This window comes from Kryptolebias marmoratus, linkage group LG7, assembly GCF_001649575.2.
Source record: "Kryptolebias marmoratus isolate JLee-2015 linkage group LG7, ASM164957v2, whole genome shotgun sequence".
Taxonomy (NCBI): domain Eukaryota; kingdom Metazoa; phylum Chordata; class Actinopteri; order Cyprinodontiformes; family Rivulidae; genus Kryptolebias; species Kryptolebias marmoratus.
Genome location: NC_051436.1, coordinates 2,104,478 through 2,125,523, shown reverse-complemented (window position 1 = coordinate 2,125,523; position 21,046 = coordinate 2,104,478). Strand labels below are relative to the sequence as shown.

The 21,046-nt window shown below is 40.3% G+C and overlaps 1 protein-coding gene across 3 annotated transcripts in view; it reads left to right on the top strand.

The window, feature by feature from the left end:
• Positions 1-2,449: 2,449 nt before the first annotated feature.
• The window catches only part of wu:fy63c09 (uncharacterized protein LOC797544 homolog), a 23,798-nt gene continuing 5,201 nt past the window's right edge, over positions 2,450-21,046 (top strand). Inside the window, exons 1-9 of one of the 3 annotated variants that reach the window (XM_037976460.1) lie at positions 2,450-2,947; positions 11,213-11,249; positions 13,788-13,828; positions 14,442-14,604; positions 15,534-15,669; positions 16,563-16,731; positions 16,812-17,924; positions 19,736-19,807; positions 20,842-21,036. In XM_037976460.1, coding sequence (XP_037832388.1) covers positions 2,851-2,947; positions 11,213-11,249; positions 13,788-13,828; positions 14,442-14,604; positions 15,534-15,669; positions 16,563-16,731; positions 16,812-17,924; positions 19,736-19,807; positions 20,842-21,036 — 2,023 coding nt within the window. In that variant the 5' untranslated portion in view covers positions 2,450-2,850. Of the gene's footprint in view, positions 2,948-11,212; positions 11,250-13,787; positions 13,829-14,441; positions 14,605-15,533; positions 15,670-16,562; positions 16,732-16,811; positions 17,925-19,735; positions 19,808-20,841; positions 21,044-21,046 lie in introns of all 3 variants that reach the window. The other 2 variants (XM_037976461.1, XM_037976459.1) reach the window with 2 other exon arrangements.

Below are 21,046 nucleotides of genomic sequence, written 5' to 3'. Positions count from 1 at the left end.
GCCCCGCCCACATGTAGCTCTGACCCCGCCCACAGATACATGACCCCGCCTGTGTGTGGCACAAGCTCCGCCCCTAAACAAGTGCCGAATACAGTATAAAGGCTCTCTTTCTTGGTTCAACCATTCATTCTTATAACTGTTTTTACACATATTATTATTATTAATACTATTATTATTATTAGTAGTAGTAGTATCCGTATGTGAAAGTATTTAATCTTATTTCCTCATGCTTATTACACCTAAAACTATTGAAGCAGAGATGAAAAAACATACAAAAAACGAATTAACAAAAAAAAAAACTACTTTTATACAACCTGTTGTGTTAGTTAAGTTAGTGCTCAAAGATATACAACAAATATAAGTAAATGTTTCAAATCATGCAATGTTTAACATATTTACCTGGAAATAATTAAACAAATTAAAAAGAATAACAATGATATTTTATAATTAGAACAACAAACACCAGGCATGTGGATTTCACAAACATCTTCATCATCAGGTTCAAAATGTGACCATGTTTGATGCAGACTACCTAATTTATTTATTTATTTTATTTTGGTGTTATATCATTTTTATTTAGGCTACATTAACTAGTCTTTCTTTAGCATAACTCTATTCTTTCTGATAATGGTGGTAATATTACCTAAAGCATGTTTTTTTTATGTTTGCCAACTTTGAGTTTGTCTCTTTGGACGAATTGTGTTTTTGCTGCTAATGTTTATCTTTGTGCAAAGTATTTTCTTAAAAAAATAAACAATTTACCTTATTTTTCATTCGCATCAGAATGTTACAATTAATCCTGTGACCTGCTTAAAAGATAGTTTGGTTTTATTAGTATGTAAAGGTTAAAAAGAAGAAACCTGAATGAAATGAATGAATGAATGTAATGTGTTAATCAATACTGCCCTCTCCTGGCACAATCTGGAAACTACAAATCTTAGCTTAATGTCGATTAAAAGAATTAAACTATTTATTTAAGAAATAACTGTAATTAACTGTGACATTTTGGTAATTTTTTTATTGCTTTTTTGAGGGAGAGGGGGGAAATTGTCCTTTTTTCATTGATGATTTAAACTTTATTAGTATTTTCTTCATTGTATGGACGTTATGGATGTCCTGAAAGAGTAAATTTTTGTCTTCACCTGCTTGTGTTCATGGATTCATACACAGTGAAAGAGTCATTTCAATAATACTGGAGGTGTTATTAACCTTTGACCTTTCCGCAGAGGCAGTTGCTTCCACAGAAGCTCCAAACAAACACACACTTCCTCCTGTTGTCGTTTGCATTTTTCATTTGACTTCAGGTCTGAAACACTTTGAGCCAAATTACTGTTGGATAATGAGAGTTTTTTCTGTCTTTTGAGTCACAGAAAGTGCAGAGGGACGGTGAGAGAAGAGCGAGAATTCAGTCAAACGTTTTAACAAACCTGAATTTTAAAATATGAGACTGTGGGATTGACTCCAGAAGTGAATTATTTGTTGATGTGCATCCAATGATTAATATGGTTTATGCTCTATGTGACCCTATAAAACCCAAATAAGGTGGGTTTTATCACAGTTAAAGGAGAAATAAAATAAATTATAAACATATTGAGTTTTTATGTTTTTCTTTTAGTTCAACACCATCATAAAACTCTCCAGTGATTCATTTCTCTGATTTCAAACGTTAATGACTTGTTTTTAGAGTTTCTGTAGGCTGATTGTGGGCGGAGCTACCTCCTCAGAAGGAGGCGGGGCCAGCTGTGGCAGATGATGATGATCTGACAGCGGGAGGCAGCCGGTTCCGGTCCAAAGGCATGAAGTGGCTGGTGCCAGTCTGACAGCAGGAAGTGTCCGGTGGTTGTTCGACAGCGGGAAGCAACCAGACAGCTAGAGGCAGCTGGTGCTAGTTGGACAGCGGGAGGCGGCCGGTGCTTGTCCAAAGGCAGGAGGCGTCTGTGCTGGTCCGACTGCGGGAGCCAGACAGTGCTGGTTGGACAGCAGGGGGAGGCCGGTGCCAGTCTGGACAGCAGGAGCCGGCTTGTCCAGGTCGGACAGCAGGAAGAGGCCGGTGCCGGTCCAACAGGTGGTGGTTCTTCTGTTGAAGGTTTGTCTCTCAGGTTCTCCTCTTCAGAACGTTACCTGCAGTCCGTCTCCAGACTCTGGTCCATCAAACCTTCTGGTCCTTCAGGAGCTGAAGGTTCAGCTGCTGGAGGTTTGGGTCAATTTACACACCAACCATTTCACCTCCATATTATCAGTATTAGCTTATGACACAGAAATGCCAAAGAGACCCTAATCATTTTATCCGATCTTTGATTATTAATTTTAAATTTAGTGTAATTTTTTATTTTAAATGAGAGACTCTGAACCATAGCACCTTTCGTGACTTTTTTTTATTCATGTTTTCCTCTTTAAACAGGCTCTCAGCTCAGTGTTTTTATTTACTCCATGTTTGTCCTCCGTCTGATGACGTCACGGAGCCGGAGCGCGTGCGGCTCCGTATCAGGAGCTCGCTCGCGACCGGAGGTTAAAAAAACAAAACAAAAAACCGTCCAAGACAGACAGCGGCTGGCTGTAACCGAAACTAACGGCGGGGTTTTAAAGACGGTTTCGCCCGCGGCGGGTCGGCAGCGGGTCGGACTCACTCCGGAAGTGGTTCGGAGCCGAAAAGTTGTCGGTGCTTCGGGTGAACTTGTCCCGCAGTTCGGTTTGTTGTTGTCAGCGAAACGACGAGGAGGAAACCGGCAGGAGCGAGGAGGAGTAATGTCCTGACCCAGTTCCCACCGTTTTTGTTTTATTTAACTGCGGACAAACAGGAGGAGAGAAGGAGGCGAACAGCGAGGCTCGAGGAGGAGATAAGGGCTGAAAATGGCAGAAGCTCGGGCTGAGGAGGAGGAGGACGGGCTGAGGAGGAGAGACGGAGGTCGGGAACAAGTGGTCCGACGGCAGCCGAACAGCTCCGGAGGTAAAAACCGCCTTTTAATCACCTGCTCTCCTTCCATTAAACTCATAATATTCAGCCACAACCGGCTGGGAGCAGGAAATAAAGTTAAATCTCAAACTTCCCTGCGAGGAGCTCATATTTCTGTCTAAATTTACATCTAATCTGTTTGTATAATCAGCAGCATGCGGGTTAAAGTCACAGTCAGGCCCTGTTTGCTGTGGTATTCAGAGTATTCCTGTCAAATCTTCCACTGGACTGATAAAAATACCTCCAAGATCCATTTCTGCCTCTTATATCCCACTAAATAAAATGTTTCCCGAGCCACAAAACATCCCATAATAAAAGCACAGGTCCTTAAGTGTTAGAATAATTCTTCCATTATGAAACTAAAGAGCTGTAATAAAATGATGACATTTATTTGGACTTTTTATTAGTCTAATAGCCCTATTTATCAAATTTAACAAGCCTATTTGATTCCTGTCTATATTTGTTAAAATAATAATGCAAGTATCCCACTTTTAAATTAATAAAGTGTATATTTCTGACATATATTCTTCTAATAAATTTGATCTAAAGCAGCTTTTACTTTTAGTACCTAATATACTTAAAGGACTTTCCATATTTTTGCGTAACGTCTCATTTCAGTTCAGTATAATAATCTAGGATATGTCTGAACACCTTTTGTGTTTCCCCTTATGTTTTATAAATGTTGTTATGGCTGGATGGATTAATGAAGTGGTTAACAAGCAGCTAAAGTAAATTAATTAATCTGTTTTTGCTCCTTGGTTATTAGCATCGTTCTGCTCTGGGATAAAAAGGCAAAGCATTCAAATCGATGCACTGATTGTTGAATCAGTAAACAGAATTATACAGTCAGTAGAAAAAGGAAGTCTTAGAGACATAATAAAACTGATCTGGTCTTCACCAGGTTCTAAAATTGATCAAATCTAACCTCATGTTATCAAAAACAGCTCAACAGATTCCATCATGTCATCACTTATTAAACAAAATCAAAGACAAAATGGAAAACCTGCGCCTGGCCTTGCTGTTTCCACAGCGTTTAGGAGGGAAAGTGTGAGCCAGGTGCTGCTGATTAAATGTATTGATTAACTCGCTGTTTCCCAAAGCCGGGGTCAGGACCCCAATGAGGGTCATATAACACCAGGCAGGGGTCCTGATCAGCTTACATGTAAAAAAAAAAAAAAAGAATGCTTATGGGATATTTCCATTGTTACAAACAATAAAACCCATCGTTGTGGATGAATAAGAATGATACTGATGTTAGGACTGTTTGTGTTGTCATGACGCCTTGGTTTAATAAGATAATTAGTCATTTTTGTATATTTAAAGCAGCGATACATGGCGTCACAAGAGCCTGCCACTGTTATTGTGTTGGTTGAAAGCTAAAAAGTTTGTATAAATCCTTATTTGATTAAAAAAAGGTCCAACTGGTCCAAATCTGCCTATCCTCACTTCACCCCATTAGATTAAATCCTAAATGTGGAGCATCTGAAGCGAGCCGATATGGGCACTAAAATAATGTGCGCAGCCTAATATACGGCTTTGCAAGCTGTGCGCACAAATTTTTATTTTTTTTAAATAATTTGCCGCACAGCTTACTGGTGTCAAACACCCAGCGTTCAGTGAGACTGCAACCGAACATTTGTCTGATTTCTTTGCAATTTAAGTCGCCACAACCCGGTGAGACGATCCTTTTAGAGCAGCAGCTGTCTCCGTCCATCAATCCGGGAAGGGTCAAAGGTCATTTCCTAACACGTTAGAGTGAAGAGATGGAAAACAAGATGGAAAACCTTTCAGAGAGTCTTCCCCGGACCTTATGAGAGCTGCACGTAAACTAATGCCCACAAACCTCAATGAGCTGAAGCAATGTTGTAAAGAAGAGTGGGCCAGTGTTCCTCCACAACCATGTGGGAGACTGATGACGTCAGGCAGGAAACAGAAAACCCAGACTGAGCGTTACTGCTGCTACAAACCGATGAATTATGGGATGGATTTAGTTTTTTCAGCTTTTCCATTTTGTTTTTGTTCGATAAATAATTATAATAATAATACAGTGGAATCTGTTGTGTTTTTAATCACTTATTTGAATAATTTTAAAACTAATCTGGTTTTTACACGGTCTTATATCCTGATAAAACTCATGACTATAGATGGGTTTTCATTTCACTGTAGAGACTTATTTAAATTAGCTAAAAAGCTCGGTTGATTTATTGAAGCTTACTGCTGTCTGCGACAGTCTTAAATGATCGGAGAGTTTAGGTCTTAACTTCCTGTTTTAACGCGTCAGCTCAGAGTTTCTTGTCAGGATTTTTGTGGCTTTGATACGTCTCAAGGAAATGTTGGACTGCTAAATCAAAAATGAACCACAAATCTGTTATAAAGGTTAGAGTTTGAATATCTTTATATCAGAACGAGGACTCACAGTCTGCCTGTGAGCGAACCGAGCGGTTTGAGTGGAGGTGTAGACTTCTTAAACCCAAAGCCATAAATCCTTAAACCAACATGAGATCGTATCACTGCTGGGGTCAAAGTTTACACACACACACACACACACACACACACACACTCTCTTTAATCAAACTCTGTAAAGGTGGAGAGGATGGTGACAACACTAACTGCTAATAGATGAATATAAACATTCTCCTTTACCTCAGTCAGGGAAGCAAAGGTAAAAAATTAAACGTGTGTCGACTCTTCAACCATTAACTCCAGACACAGAACAGCTCTGTAATTACCCGGAAAGTTTGCAGATGATACCTTTAGTTCTGCCCTGTGGCGAGCGCGGCTATATCTGTCAGAAAATTACAACATACCGTACATCCAAACACCTTTTTGAGCAATTCTGTTGCACAATAATACCAATTTTATGTCTTAGTAATTGCAAAACAACCGGAAAAGCAAGAAAAACAAAGATTTTAAATTACTTATTGCTGCTTTTATTGCTTTTTCAATATTTAAACTGTAAATAAACTGGATAAAAATGCCTTTTTGTAGATTTCTAGTTTTATTGACCATCGGACAAAAACTAAAAAAAAATCAGATTATTCATTGGTGTGAATGTTATTTAAGAAGCTAGAAAAAGTCGTATTTATTGCCCGCCACAAAGGCAGAAGGGCAGAAATGTTTTTGCCTCTGTATGCTTGAGTGTTTGTTTGTTTTTTGTTTGCAAAACAGATGGTTTCCATGGCAAACTGACCTAAAACAACACCAAAATGTCTATAAATCTGACAAATACTGAGCTAAATTTGGCGTGGTAGTAGCTGAGAGTCATTGTCAACACATACTCCAAGCGCTAACACGTGTAGTGAGATCACATGAGGTCATAAATAACGTCGTTTTTAAGGTTTGACCAATAACTCCATCTTCACAGGATGATCTCAGTCTGAAACTCTGGGATTAAAGGTGGCGGGTGATATGCATTCCTTCAAGGAAATTATTGAGAAAGTAAATTAAAGTTGGAATAAAATGTAGTTTACAAAACTAAATTAATTATCCAATAAGAACAACCAGAGCACTTTAAATTTGATTCAAATAAATCAACTAAAACGAGAACAGGAAGAAGTTTAATGAAGTTTCTTCTGAGTCGCAGGTTTAATTTTGACTTTTTAAATCCTACTAAAGCAGCTGTCAGCAGCCAGACAAAGTAAAAGTTTTCATCCTCCATTTTTAACAAACCAGTCAGTGTTGCGACTGAGCGTCTTAATCCTCCTCAGAACAACGAGAACGATGTGCTAAAGAGCTCGGAGCATTCAGTAAGGGCCAGAAACAAAGTTACATAAGAGCGTTTAAAAAACACGAAGAGCTTCATGAATAAACCAAGCCCTGCCTCACAGACAGGTAAGCTTACCCAAACAAAGGATGCAGCTATCAGTTACTGCTTTCTGATTAACTCCCGCCGTCGGCTGGAGATGTTGCTCATCCAGAGTTGCTTCAACTTTCTACTAAAACGGCGCACAGTGCCGCTTCGGAGCTAAAGCCGAACACAGACGCACTTCTTCCTGTTTTAATTTCAGAAATGTCGCTCCACGCCGGGTAAAACTGGTGTTCAGATGGTTCCACATCTTTACTGATCCACAGCAGAGAGGCTCTAAAGTCAGGGGTCGAAGGTCGGGGTTGTGGGGGACCAACCTGACCAGAAAGTCGAAGTAGCGCCTTTGAAAAGTCGAAGGAACTGCTTCAGCATTATTGGATGTTTTAATATCAGCGGCTAATATTTATGGAGTCTGCTCAGAGTGGGTAAAGAGAATGGCTGGCTGGTTCTAGTAATCCTTCTGCCAGCTGTTAATGACTCTAAGTAAAAGTACCAGCTAATGTTGAGTCTATTTGAGGGGTTAGGTCCTTTTGGCCCAGGGCTAGGGTCAGGGTCTCCTCAGGGTTTGAGGGGTTAAGGCCTTTTGGTTTAGGGCTAGGGTCAGGGTCTCCTCAGGGTTTGAGGGGTTAAGGCCTTTTGGTTTAGGGCTAGGGTCAGGGTCTCCTCAGGGTTGAAGGGGTTAGGGCCTTTTGGCCCAGGGCTAGGGTCAGGGTCTCCTCAGGGTTTGAGGGGTTAAGGCCTTTTGGCCCAGGGCTAGGGTTAGGGTCTCCTCAGGGTTTAAGCAGTTTTCCTGACTGTGAGTTGATGTTTTGATCGTCAAAGAACCTCTAACTGGTTAATTAAGGCTCTGGCTCTGGATCGGCTCTGGAACGCCTTAAATGTTGTAATCCAAAGTGATAAACAGTTTCCAGAGCACTGAGAGTTGGCTTTGGGACAAGGCTTTTGGGTCTTTCAGTTGAGGTATTTTTGTTGCTGGCAGTAAATATTTATTCCCTTGATACTTTAGTAAATTAAAGTAATAAATTATCAGAAAATTTGTCCATTGAAGAATCTCAAATTCCTCACAGTCATATTTAAACAAACATCTTGAAACTAGAGATTATTTTTATATTTTTGCTTATGTAAAATAACTATCATCTAGATTTTGAAGCTATAAATACAATTCTAAAACCAAACTTAATGGAAAACAGAAGAAACAAACGTTATCTTCACAGATGAACATCTTATCTTTGACCTTCTGCCTCCAGGAACTTTTCTCTGGGTCACTGTGACAAACCCACTGAAAATCACGATTTGGGCTTTTCATCTGACTCTGATCACTTCTAACTGAATCGTTTGGTAATAATATTAAATATTAATTACAATTTTTTGTAATGAAAGAAAAGATAATTTGTGAAACCCTTTATTGCATTTGTCAGATGAATTCACACGCTGCAGAGATGTGTGAGCCTTAGTGTGCCGTTCTGTGGTTGTGGTTTCTCAGAGGAATTACGTCAGGCTGGTTTTAATTTTTCTGGCATTCAAAGTTGTTTTTTTCTTTTAAGGGAGTGGATCTCGTTAGCTTTTGGAAAATGAAGCTTAATGAAAAGCTTTAAACCGACCTATTCAAGTTTAGCTGCAGCTTCATAACATCTGTGCTAACAGAAAGGATTTAATAAACATTTTGTCTGGATCACAGTGAACTGTCGAACTAAACCCACTTTTTACAGCAGAGACCAGTTTTTAAAAGTCTCATGATGGTGACACAGTTTGCATAACGTGTTGAAAGAACTTGTGATTTTCAACAACCTATTGATAAACCTTAAGTCTGTTAATTAGACAAATGGTGAAGATGGACATTAATCCTATCTGGTACCAAATCATCTCATGAACCACAAGATGAATTTTATTAAAGCTTGCAGAAAATAAGCACAAAAAAGAAAAATTGCTATAAATAAGTCAATTAATTCTCCAGATATTGACCTAAAGTTTGTTCTGTCTGTAGCTGAAACTGATCCCCAACAAACACTCCGAACTCTAAAAATCACACAACTGTTTAGAGTCAACTCGGTCTGTCTGTTAGCAAAATATCTCATGAATCATTGGAGGGATTTTAATGAAACCTCCAGGAAGTAAATGATGGAAACTCAGTAACTTTTCGGAGTCATTACAATTTAAAATGGCTGCCACAGCCAACAAACATTTGTAAACAACAGTTGATGTGACTCAGCCAGTTTTTCAGATATTGAGCTAAAGTTTGATGTGGTAGTAGCTGAGAGTCATCCACAACTCATCTCCTGATGTCACATGACTTTAATCAGATCCATATTTTCAAGGTTTGAACAAATCGGCTGAAACTGAAACTTTAAAATCTCTGCTCATCTTTTTTTTAACTGGCTTTAGATTGATTTGATTTTCTTTTAATGTGTTTTATGTTTTATTGCTTTTTGTTTGACGCTTTAGTTAACTTCTGTTGTGTTTAATGAGTTAGAGAAATAAGCTGTCACTGACATTCTTTTTTTTTTATCATTTTTTCCTGTTTAACCTAAATGTCACTAACTGTCACTAACAGGAACGTTTCACATCTAAACCTGCCTTTTTAAACTGTTTAACCACAACAGACTGAAAATAATCTGCCAGCTGTCCTAAACATGGCCACTTCTTTTATTTCTGGTTGATTAGCTCATCTTTAAAGAAGAGCATGGTTATTTATGTATTCATCCTCTGACCCATGACCTCTGAACTCCTCGTGCCAAAGAAGAAACCTCATGGATGACGAGCGCGGACTGAAATATGCTGCGTCGTCGTCCATCTGCGAGCTCCAGCTCAAAGCTTGGACAAACATCTGGAAGTGCTAAAACCCTGATGACTTCAGCAGAATCCAGCAGCGGCCAATCACAGCCTCACTTCCTGGAAGCTCTCTGCCAATCAGGAGGCTCGGCTGGAGGAATGGGCGGGCCGCAGCTTCAGAGAGGGCAGAGGAAAAGAAGAAGGGGACAGAAAAGTGAAGAAAATATTTCTCAAGTTGTGGAAAAGCAGAAAAAACAAGAGAAAGAAGTCCAATTTTCAGACATTTACTTGTTTCTGATTCCAAAGGGAGTCAGTCTGACCTGGTTGACAGTTTGGGCTGTGAAGAGGAGACAAAAGGAGGTAGGAAATGGAAAAAAATCCATCTTTACAAAGGAAAAGGTCAAGTCTTCTTATTTTTCCTTTCTTTCTTTATTCGTTTTGTTTTGTTGGCAGGAAGTTCATGCGAGGACAGTCGATCCATCACTTCTGTGTTTGGTGCTGTCATCTTCTTTTTTCTTGGTGCCTTCTTATCAGAGCGTTCTGACATTCACTTCCTTTCGCTGTTTGGATGCACTTTCTGTAAATGTTGCTATCTTTATTTTTTTATTATTTTTGCCAAAAACAAGTTTACAGCTTTGTCCAGCCTTCTGTTAAACGTTGCACCGGAGAGATGAGTTGGCAGATTACTGGAAATGATTCATCATGGAAAAAGTTTCCTAAGAGCCGAACGCTTCCATCTGTTTGTGTTCTTGTAATTCACAAAGAAACCAGAATAATTACGTAGAGATTAAATGGCTGAGCATGCACTGACTGATCCAAACTTTTTACACAACTAAAGCCCATTCTGACCATTCTGATTGTAGCAGAACTAAGTAATCAGGTTAGTTGCTAAAACATCCAAGAGTGTATTTATCTAGACTTTTCAAATTTAAAGACTTTTTTTAGTTTGACTTTTCTTACTGACTGACATGTCTTTACTGTCAAATAAGAGAAAACCTTTAAATAAAACAAAATAACTGAGTTTGATCAGAGATGATTTAGAGATGATGAAATCAGATTCATCTGAATGTTGCTTCATATAACCTGCAGCTGGATGTGGTCGGTCTGTTTCTGAAGGAATGCATATCGCCCGCTGCCTTACAAGCCGAAGCTTTAAGCGACCTGTCAGCTCTCAGATTATGTTGAGGATCACTCTCAGCTACTACCACACCAAATGTTGGCTCAGCGTCCATAAAGCTGGCTGAGTTATCACCGTTTGTGTTGGTAATCCAAGGATTACTGAGTTTCATTAAAACCCATCCAGTGAGATATTTTGCTGACAGATTGCCCGCAGCCACGAGAAGCAGGAAAGATGAACATGCAGGGAAGTGTTTTTATTTTTTACGAGCAGAGCTTGTTTTCCTCTGCTGCGTCATGCCAGTCCTCATGTTTACGCTCCCTCCTGACTCACCAGCAGCTTTTATTTATGTAAAAAAGATCAAGTTTTAGAGAAAATCTTATTGTTTAGTTTACCGAAGCGCTCTTCTAAATAAAAGTGATTTCTCTTCTGGTCTGAGATGTTTCTGTTCAGTGCCATCTGATGGTACAGAATAAACGTGGGTTTTTCGCTCGTGTCGAACAGAAACGTTTCTCTCAGCAGCTGAAGAGTTTAATTTTATTAAAAGATGCTTTTCTTCCTCTTCCAGGTCGCCCTGACAGACGCAAGCCGGAGCAACGCCACAGGTAGGACGCCCTCTTCTTCGTCTCCTCTGGCGCTTTAAGAGATGAGTAACAGCTACCAGGCAGACGTGTTTAATTTTCCCCTGGATTCAGCAGTTTGATGTTGAGTCCAGGTGAAAGGCAGAGTCTTTCTGATCTCAAACACATGACAGATGTTCTGGGTAAGATTTATCGCTTTTATAGCGTCACAAAATAATAATAAAAAAAAATCTACTGCTTTGAACCTGTAGGAAATTTTGTCATGAGGTTAAACTCATGCTGCTGCGTGATTCCCTGCAGGGTCTAGTCTTCGGTTCTGACACACCCCTGAAAGTATTTGGTCTGTTGGCCGGTTGGCATGGCGACCAGCCGGAGAAGTCACCGGGTTTGGAGACTCTGTGTTTAGTTTATTCATTTAAAATGTGGAAAAATTAGTTTTTTGTTTTTTTATTTAGTTCCACTTTATTGTCTGATGTTGGACTGCAGTAATTAGTTTCAGATCTTAACTTCGTGTTTAAAACCTGCTGAACAAAGGCAGCTTTGAGTGCAGATGTGCACTAAACCTCCTCGGATTGTGACCTAAACGTTATCATGAAGGTGTCAGAAATTCTTTTCCACTCCTGAGTAAACGTTTGCCTGGGATGTTGTCAGGTTAGAGTGATTAAAAGACGGAGCTTGTAAAAGCATTTCATAAAAAAAACCATTTTAACACATCCTGGTGCAGCTGAAATAAAGGTGTCTTTACATGTTTATCTCCCAGTTTTAGGTTAATTCAGACGTAGTTTCACCACCCGCCACGATCTCAGGTGTAGTCCAGACACGAGGAGAGTAACTAAAGCTTGTTGAGTAACATGATTCGACTCTATCGTACCTCGAGTTTGTTTCTTGCAAAGGGGCGACAGTGTTTTTGTCTGTCTTTGTGTTTGTTTGTTGCTTCAGTAAAGTTTCTCATGAACCAAATTTGAGCTAAAATTTGATGAGCATCATCTTCAACACGTGAGCTGCACATTGTTTACATTGTTTATTCATTAGCTGTACATCTAACTTTTGGAGTCACTCCAAGATGGCCGCCACAGCTAATCAACATTAGCTAAAGCAAAGAGGGCTATAACTCAGTCAGTTTTACAGATGTTGAGCTAGAATTCGGCGTGGTAGTAGCCGAGAGTCATCCTCAGCACGTACTCTGAGCTCTGACCGAAGCGGCTTTAACTCCGTCCCTGAAAAGCAGTGGCTTACATTCATTCCTACAAGGAATGTTAGGCCTTGGACTTCATGATGGAAAGTGCTGCAGTCACCTTTTTATTGAGATGAGTTGTTTCCGTCCGCCTCCCTCTTCTTCTCTGATTCTGTCTCAGAGGGTTTCCAAGCAGCCGTAAAAAACCTTCGTTCTGCCACGTTTTTTCCAGCTACTTTTTGTTGATTGACCAAAAACATTTAGTAAACGTTTGCCTAGAAGAGTCCCCGTTTTACCCCCGATCTGCGTAATGATGCAAAATGTCATTTTATTCACAATAAACGGTGATTTTCTTCCTCCCCAAGTTTGTTTTTGGCAAGCAAGCGCCGTCGTTTTAACACCACCACTGATTGGACGAGAGTTCTCGTTTCTCTGCCGAGGCTTCTGATTGGTCGATGTTGGGGGTGTGCCAGTGGCTGACAGATTAATGTCCAAGAAAAGAGCAAACAAAGATAGGAAAACTGGCCCCCACAAAGTTATGTGCAGTTGCATCACACTTCAGGCAGACAACCAAAACGAATGCTAAGACGATCTGTTTCAAATCTCCAGTCAGTATGTTTTTATTCAGATCTGCTTAACAAGATTAGTTCCTTCATGTTCAATGCCTTTGGAGATCCTTGTCTTGGTTAAATTAATCCTCCATCTGATTTTCTGAAAACTCTCCCAGTCTTTCCAAAAAGCCACAAATTGTCTTTAAAATCTGCTGATTTCAGACACGTCAGGAAAATGCCTTTCTGATGTTTTAAATTTCAGTTTTTCCCCCTTGGTTCATTGCCTCACACCTTCAGCCTCCTGTTCCTGAAACGTTTGAAGCTCCTGTTATCTGACATCGTTTTGTTTCTGTTTCAGCAGCTTCATCGTTGTTGGAGATCCAGGAAGGACAGTTAAAATATTTAAAGTTCATATAATTATTGTTATGCAAGTAGCAGCAATTTAATATTCTGTCTCAGGTGCTCAAAGGGAGAAAAACCGGTTTGGTTTTGGCGTGCTGGCAGGAAGTTGTTTACTTCTGCTGAGTTAGTGGTTTTTATTTGCATCTCTCAGCTGCACCATCAGAAACATGCACACCCAGAAATGACGTCACGGAGCAAAAGGTTTAATGTTTGTCTAAATGCATAAAAAGGGACAAAGTCTACAGCAACTCTTTCATTTTTTACTTTTAAAATAAACTAAGATTTATTCCGCTCCAAATAAATCTAAACATCATGAGAATTTTACCTTTTTTTTTTCAAACATTAGTTGTTTGTTGTTGAAAGTCAGAACATTTTGCAGGTTAAAAATGGAGGATGTGGCAGAAACGTGACTCATGTTTTCTCTTCTCTCTGCAGCCAGGGTCCTCTGTCATCCATCAGAGCCGTCATCAAGAGAAGTAAGTGTCTGCAGGAAACATTATCGGCCATAAAACAGCCTTAAATAACGTCCTCTCATGCAGCCTTTAGTAACGTTTCCTAATTGTGTTAAATGTTCCTCTTGTCAAGATGTAACACTGATGCTGAGATACCCATCCTGTTTATCATGGTTTAGATTCAGAGAACCTTTAAACCTTTAAATCTTCAGGAGTTTACACACAGAAATGATCAACAGAGCTGCAGTTTTTATTTAAAACTCTGGTCCTCAGGGGCCGATCCTCCTGCAGGTTTTAGATGTTCCTGCTTTAAATGAACGACTCGTAGACGAGCTCCTGGAGAACTTGGTGATCTGGTGAGGAGGTGATTAAACCGTCTGAATCAGGTGTGTTGGAGCAGAAACACCTGAAACCTCCAGGACGGCGGAGCCTGGAGGTCTGGAGTCTGACTCCTCTGGTTTAAAGGGTTTAAAAACACATTTGTGAGAATAAATACACTGATAATAAAAAACCTGATGTTAAACATCTCACCATCATTTCTGTGACAGCCATGTTTCTCTACATGCAGTTGATTTTTTCTGTTTTGTTTTTGTTAATTGTATATTTTATAACTTCAATTTGTATCTTCTTTTTTCAGCCACAAGGTCGGTTTCTGTTGCAGAGACACCACGAGACCCAGAGAGGGACCGGGACAGAGAGCGGGACAGAGACCGAGACAGAGACCGAGACAGAGACAGAGACCGAGACAGAGACAGAGACAGGGACAGAGACAGGGACAGAGACCGGGACAGAGACAGGAGGTAAAACAACCAGCTGATTATACTCAGTTTAAATAAACACAGCTGACAGAGTTGAAACCCTTCAGTTTGCTGTGAAATCTTTTTTCGTGACCTTCTGAGTTTACAGTAAACAAACCTCGAGTCAGCGGTTTATTTCTCTGCTCATCCTTCTTCTCTTAAACTCCTCACATGTTATGATTTTATTATTCTCAGATGAACTGTAACGTGTGTGAAGGTAAAATAAAACTGAGGAAGAAACGAATTTTAGAAAAAAATTATGATGTTGACAAAAAAGTCAAAATAGTTTTTCAAGAATAAATTTAAGCCCAAGAAATCAAACCCTATTCTGCTCCTGAACTTGACTTTTTGTTCATTTTTGAAATTATTTTAATTATTTTTGATATGAAAACTTTAATTTTTACATTTCAGCTTTAATGTTTAAACTTGGAATTAAAGGCAAATTCTTCCTGTTGTTATTTTTCTTCTAATTGACCCAAATACTCCATCATACATTTCACTGTAAAATTTAATGCAGATATCTTCATTCATTCATTCATTCATTCATTCACCATGTGTACATGTTTGTTTCTACATTAATGTCTCACCTGTATTCATCCAGATCTTTCTATTATAAGATGAATTTTTAGACATTACATTCAGAAAACTAAACTTCTGTGTGTTTAAACACAGAGACATAATTTATCTTTAAATCGTTTTAATTTTAAAATGTCTTCTGTGCAGAACTTAGAAACATTAGGTTTGAGATTTATCTTTATTGTTTTGAAAACTAAATGTAAAATAAAGTTTTGACTTCATTATTTTCAGAAAATTATCATTAAGACAATTAAAATAGTTAAAATCACCTAATTTAAGTGTTAAGTTCATCTGATCTGTACATCGATGCACGTCGCTCGAGTCTTTCCTCTTTCTGACTTCCTGTTTGTTGCCAGGCGACCAGAGATCACCATCCTATCAGCAGAGCCGTTGCCCTCCACTTCCTGGTTTCCTGGCGCTGCTGCAGGAATCCCTCCTCCTCCTCCTCCTCCGGCACAAATCTGGGGGCCGACCATCCATCCGACCATCCAGGTGAGCTGCTGTCAGGTCATATTAAACAGCTTTAGTCCAGTTTTCTTCTTTATTTATAGGAGAGTTAGTAGAAGGAATTATAAGGGTTTCCACACAGTCCTGAAAAATACAATTTTAGCTTTTTATTTCTGGATTAGTAGAAATAAAACCCTGTTTGTTTCCAGACTCTTACTGATTGCAGTTTCAAACAAAAACAAAACTAGTAAAAGTTGTTCCAATCAGCAGATATGTAAAAAAATTAAGTCTCCACAACTTTTAGCTTGTATAACTCATTGGTCGACAACTTCTAGAAACAAATCATGTCTTTTCTGCAGAACGCCTCATCTGTACTGAAAAATGCAAAACCTTTAATCGTTTAGCTGACAGGCATCAATAAGCTCCTGTATGAAGAATTAAAAAACATATATTTATGTATGTGTTCAGATTTGCATCTTGTATTTTAGAGGAATTTGTAAAATTCTGATAAAGTATTTAGTCTCGACAGGACGCTTACAGGGAAAATTGCATAAAACAGCAACAGTCAAAGAAAAAGAGAAAAATCACTTACAGCAGTAGGTGGTTTAGTAAAAACAGTGTAAAAAATATTTTAACTTTTAAAAAAACCTTTCTAATGTACATCCAAACATTTTACATAAGATTACAGATAATTAATCAATATTAAAATAAATTTACAGATGTTTTGAAGTAAAAAGTGACTCAAAAATCGACCGAAAATCTAAAATTGTGACTGGATAAGTCTAAAATTTTGAAATAACCCTTTAATTAGGTGTGTCAGTGTTATTTGGAGTTTCTATGAAGGGATTTACTTCAGTTTGTTTTTTAACAACCAGTGTTTTACCTGAATGAAAAGATAAATTTAAAGTTTACTTTATTTCATTTTTCCTCCTCTTCAGCCTCCTCCTTCCTATGAGGAGGTGATCAGAGAGAAGACACATGAGCAGGTTCTCCTCCCTTCTTCCTCCTCCACCTCCTCCTCCTCCTCCTCCACACGTCCAGTTTCTAAAACAACCATCGCCACTCAGACCGACCCCGGGTCTGCCCCGGATCCTCAGGAGACTCCAGGTAAGCCAAGGTTTGTTTTCTGATATTTGTTTATTGTTGTTTTCATACAAAGATTAAAATGAGGTCATTTCTGTTTTCAGTAACAAGACTAGCGAGACCCCCCCGCCCGCCCCTCCCTAACCTTCCCAGGTCTTCTAGTGTTGACGACCTCACCGAAACAGACAGCCAATCAGCAATCGCCTCCTCTGACGCTGTGCCTCCAAACTCCCATCCTGAGGCGATAACACACAACTCCACGAACACGCAATGCTACGACCTCCTCACTGACCTGTGTTCACCTTTGACCTCAACCTGCGGGGCTCAGACCGACCAATGGGATCAGAGTTTATCTGCTGCGGTCCCGTCGGAGCGTCCAAGGCCACGCCCACGTACTAAGCTCGGACGCAAGCCAATCAGCAACGAGGTTAAAGTTCAGACTTTGGTGAAACTGCGCGACGACGGTTTGGCCACGTTAGCCGCCCGCGCAAGCAGCAGCGGCACAAACCAAGAGGGGGGTCAGGGGAAGTATCTTCAGGAGCTGCTGGAGGCGTTCAGTTCGGACGACTGGGGCCTCCCCGATCACTACAGCGACAGCAGCGAGCGCAGCCAATCAGAGAGCGAGGAAGGAGAGCAGGAGGAGCAGGAGGGAGAGGACATGGCGACTCTCAGGGCGAGGATACAAGCCTTCGAACAGCACGGCAGCTGCAGCGACGCTAACGACCGGCAAGCTGGAACCGCCGACGGGTTTGCTGCAAAAAGACCCGACCCCCGACCGCGCCCTCGTCTCCAGGGGCAACCGGCCAAGTCCGTCCCTCCTGTCATAGCTCCAAAACCCAAGAACCTTTCAACTGTTACCAAACCTTCCAGCAAGGAGTTCTGGGAAGGAGACACAGAAACAGCAGAACCAAACCCTGAAGGTCAGACTCCTGCAGAACCCTCAGATTCCTGTACCACAAAAAACGCTCCGAGTTCTGAGCCCCAGCCCTGCAGAACCACAGAAAAACCCCCCATAACTCCAAAACCACAGCCCATTCCAGAAACTCCCTCATCTGGTGCCCCGGTCCCAGCCCCGAGACCTCCCCCACCAAAGCCCACCCTCTCCCCACCAAACCCCAGACCCCCGCCCAGACCCGCTGTCGCCCCCAGAGCCAGCCTGGGAGCTCTGCACCAGGATCGGAGCTCCGCGGAGGTGGGAGGTGGAGCAGCCCAGACTGGTGAGGATTTAAACAGTTACAGAACTCACTTTACTTGTTGCTTTAAGGAAACCACGCTCCTAAACCTCCTGACTGTTTGTAGTTTTCCATGTTTCCTGCTGAACAGGCAGCTGTTTGTTCGAACTCCTGCTTAGTAAAATCACCTGCATCTATACCTGTGCCCTACCTGGTGCAGTTTCAGTTCTTCATCAGGAACAGGCGGATTTATTATCGGTTCCTTCCCTAACAGCTCACTGAACAAAAGCCCCGAGGGACTCGCGTGACTTTATTCTTTGCACAATCATAAAAAGATTCAGTGAGCGTTGACATAAAGAGGGAAGGGCCCGCTGTAATATGAATGTGTGTTTTTTATTTCCTGAAATCTTCCAGAACAAAGAGCTGAATGGATGCGTGTCACTGCTTTACATGGAAAAATATTGGTTCTGTTGATTTTTAACTTTTAGCCAATGTTTTGCTACTCTAAATCTTTGGGTGTAAAAACCGTAAAGAGTTCCTGTCGTGCAGCCGACAAACACGATCGGCTTTGTTAGTGAATGTTTGCAGACGTTGTGGTCATTTTCCAAATATTTACACATAGGAACGCTGCTTCCTGTTTACTCCGCTTATCAAGCAGATAACCTGAATGAGCTGCTGCTGCTGATAAGGAGGAAAAGTTATCCTAAACTTCAGCCTGATTTACAGACGAGCTGCAGTCCTGATCGCTGTAATAATCCCTCTGAGCCTCTGGTTTAGAAGTTGCAGTTTTCTTTGACAGATTACACAAATTACAGAATTTAATCTTAAAAACTGCAGCTGTCAGATTCATTTTAACTAACAAAATGCTGCAATTTTCTGCTCAAGTCTTTCATTTTCTCCAAAGTAACACCCTTGATTTTATTACTTATTATATTTACAATTTAAAGTATTTAAATCATGTAAATTAGTTCTGAGCCTGTAGTTTTTCTAACACCTGTAAGAAGCCTCCTTGTTGTTTTTTTGTCACTGCTGCTCGTCTTTAAATCAGTCCTGGAATAAAGCAGACGTTTGAATTATTATTGCTGTTTCTCCTGAATCCTGTCAGGAATTTGCTGAGTTCAGAGTTTCTGATTCCTCCTCCCTTTCTGCTGAACAAGGATTCATTGTGCCGTCAGACCAAACAACAAGCAAACGTCTCCGTTCACCCTGGAAATAAAACAAAGATGCTGAAATCAGGCACAAGTTGTTTCAGGAAGTCACTCTTCCTGTCAGCCTCTGACTGACGTCTTTTTAATCCTATCAGAACTGTAAATGCACTCATTTTTAATTTGCACCATATTCTCATACACCTGACTACTGTTAAAGATGGTCAAGAAACTCATTCAGTTTTATAGATATTGATGTAAAGTTTGATGTTATTAAACTCAGACAGACAGTTTTTACAGATAAAGAGTTAAAACTTGCTGTGGTAGTAGCTGAGAGTCCTCAACATGTTTTCTGAGCGCTGACACATCTTTAATATCTCTTTAAGTCATGTTAATTATAAAATTAAAAGTCTGTTTCTTCTCAGCATAAAATGATTTTAGGTTTAAACTCTGGCATAAAAGGTGGCAGGTGATATGCATTCCTTCCAGGAATACCAGGCCTTTTATTATTATTATTATTATTATTATTATTATTACTTTTACCAAGTGTTTTTGTATTTATTTCTCTTTTTTTGTTTTCTGTACACTAACAGAAATGACTGCCTAGCTTTCTTAACTATTATAGCATGTTGATCTTTTTCCTGTACTTTTTTATTTGTTGCCCTCAAACAACTTATTATATATATTATGTGTGTTTTTGTTTTTCCCCAGTGAAAGCAGGAAGTATCCATTCCAGCGTTGTGACCAAACCGGCAGCGCTGACTTCCCCTCGCCGATCCAGCGGTACGACTGTGTGTGATCAGTAAAGTGGATGTAGCTGCAGCAACAACGGGCTGTTTGAGAGCTTACAGATACGAACGAAGCTCATTTGTTGTGTGGCAGAAAAATGCCAACATGTGGACAGATTTAATGTGTGTGTGTCGGTGTGTGACTGTCCGTTTGTGTGCAGCACAAAGAGGGAGGCTTGTTTTGTGCAATCCAAACTTGTGGGGGGAAAATGGCGTCATTGTGTGAGAAGAAACAAACCCCCACTGTTGTTGAACACCATGAGTGTGTTTGTCAGTGTGTTGGTGGCTGTGTCCTCATTTGTTTAAATATTTTTTATTCATTGGAAGCTACCTGATGTAAATAAGTAGCTTTAACAGTTAATAACCTGTTTCTGGTGGCAGAAATGTTTAACGCTGCCAGGCCAGCTGCACAATATTTACCATCCTTTAGGGAGTAGCTTTAAAAATGGAAAGTTTGTGCAATTTTGACTTTGTTTCAGACGTTTTTACTTTTCTGCAGTTTAAGTAAGAAAAATAAGTCTTAACATTGAGGTGAACTATTCAAAACAAAACAAGCTGAGTCAGAAAAACAAGAAATTAATTTAAGAAAATACAACAAATAAGGAAAATGACGGCATCATAGGAAATATAAAACAAATAAATGTGATTAAAGTCATTAAAGAAATGATCCTGATGTCTGGATTTGTTTGGTAGTCTGAACATAATCCGTCCCGAGCCAAGCTGTAGCCCCTCCCACTGAACTGACCTGTCGCCTCGCAAGCAGCAGCTTTATTTCCTCGACTTCTCCACAGAAAAATAAAATAAAATGAGAGCCAGTTGTTTGTTGCGACACTTAGTCAATCACATTTTCTGACAAGTAGAGGGTGCTGCTGCTTTACCAGAGATTATTTTAACTACTCAACAGATGAACAAACATTTAAAAACATTTCAGTGTTTCCTGACATTATTGTTGCAGGTTTACTTTACGTGAGCTGTTGCGTTATCTGTATGTTTAATAAGTGATGTTTGACGTAGTCTCTCTTCTTCCAGCTCCTAATCTGGCTCCCAAACCCACCGTAGTCTTACCACCACGCCCGGATCCAAACCTGGTCCCTGCCAGACCAGCGTCGGTCACCTCTGCTGCAGCCCCCAGACCTTCAGGACCAGCCAAACCCCGGACCCTGGTTTCGAACCCGGCTCCGACCCCGGCTCCGACCCCGACTCTGACCCCGGCTCCGACCCCGACTCTGACCCC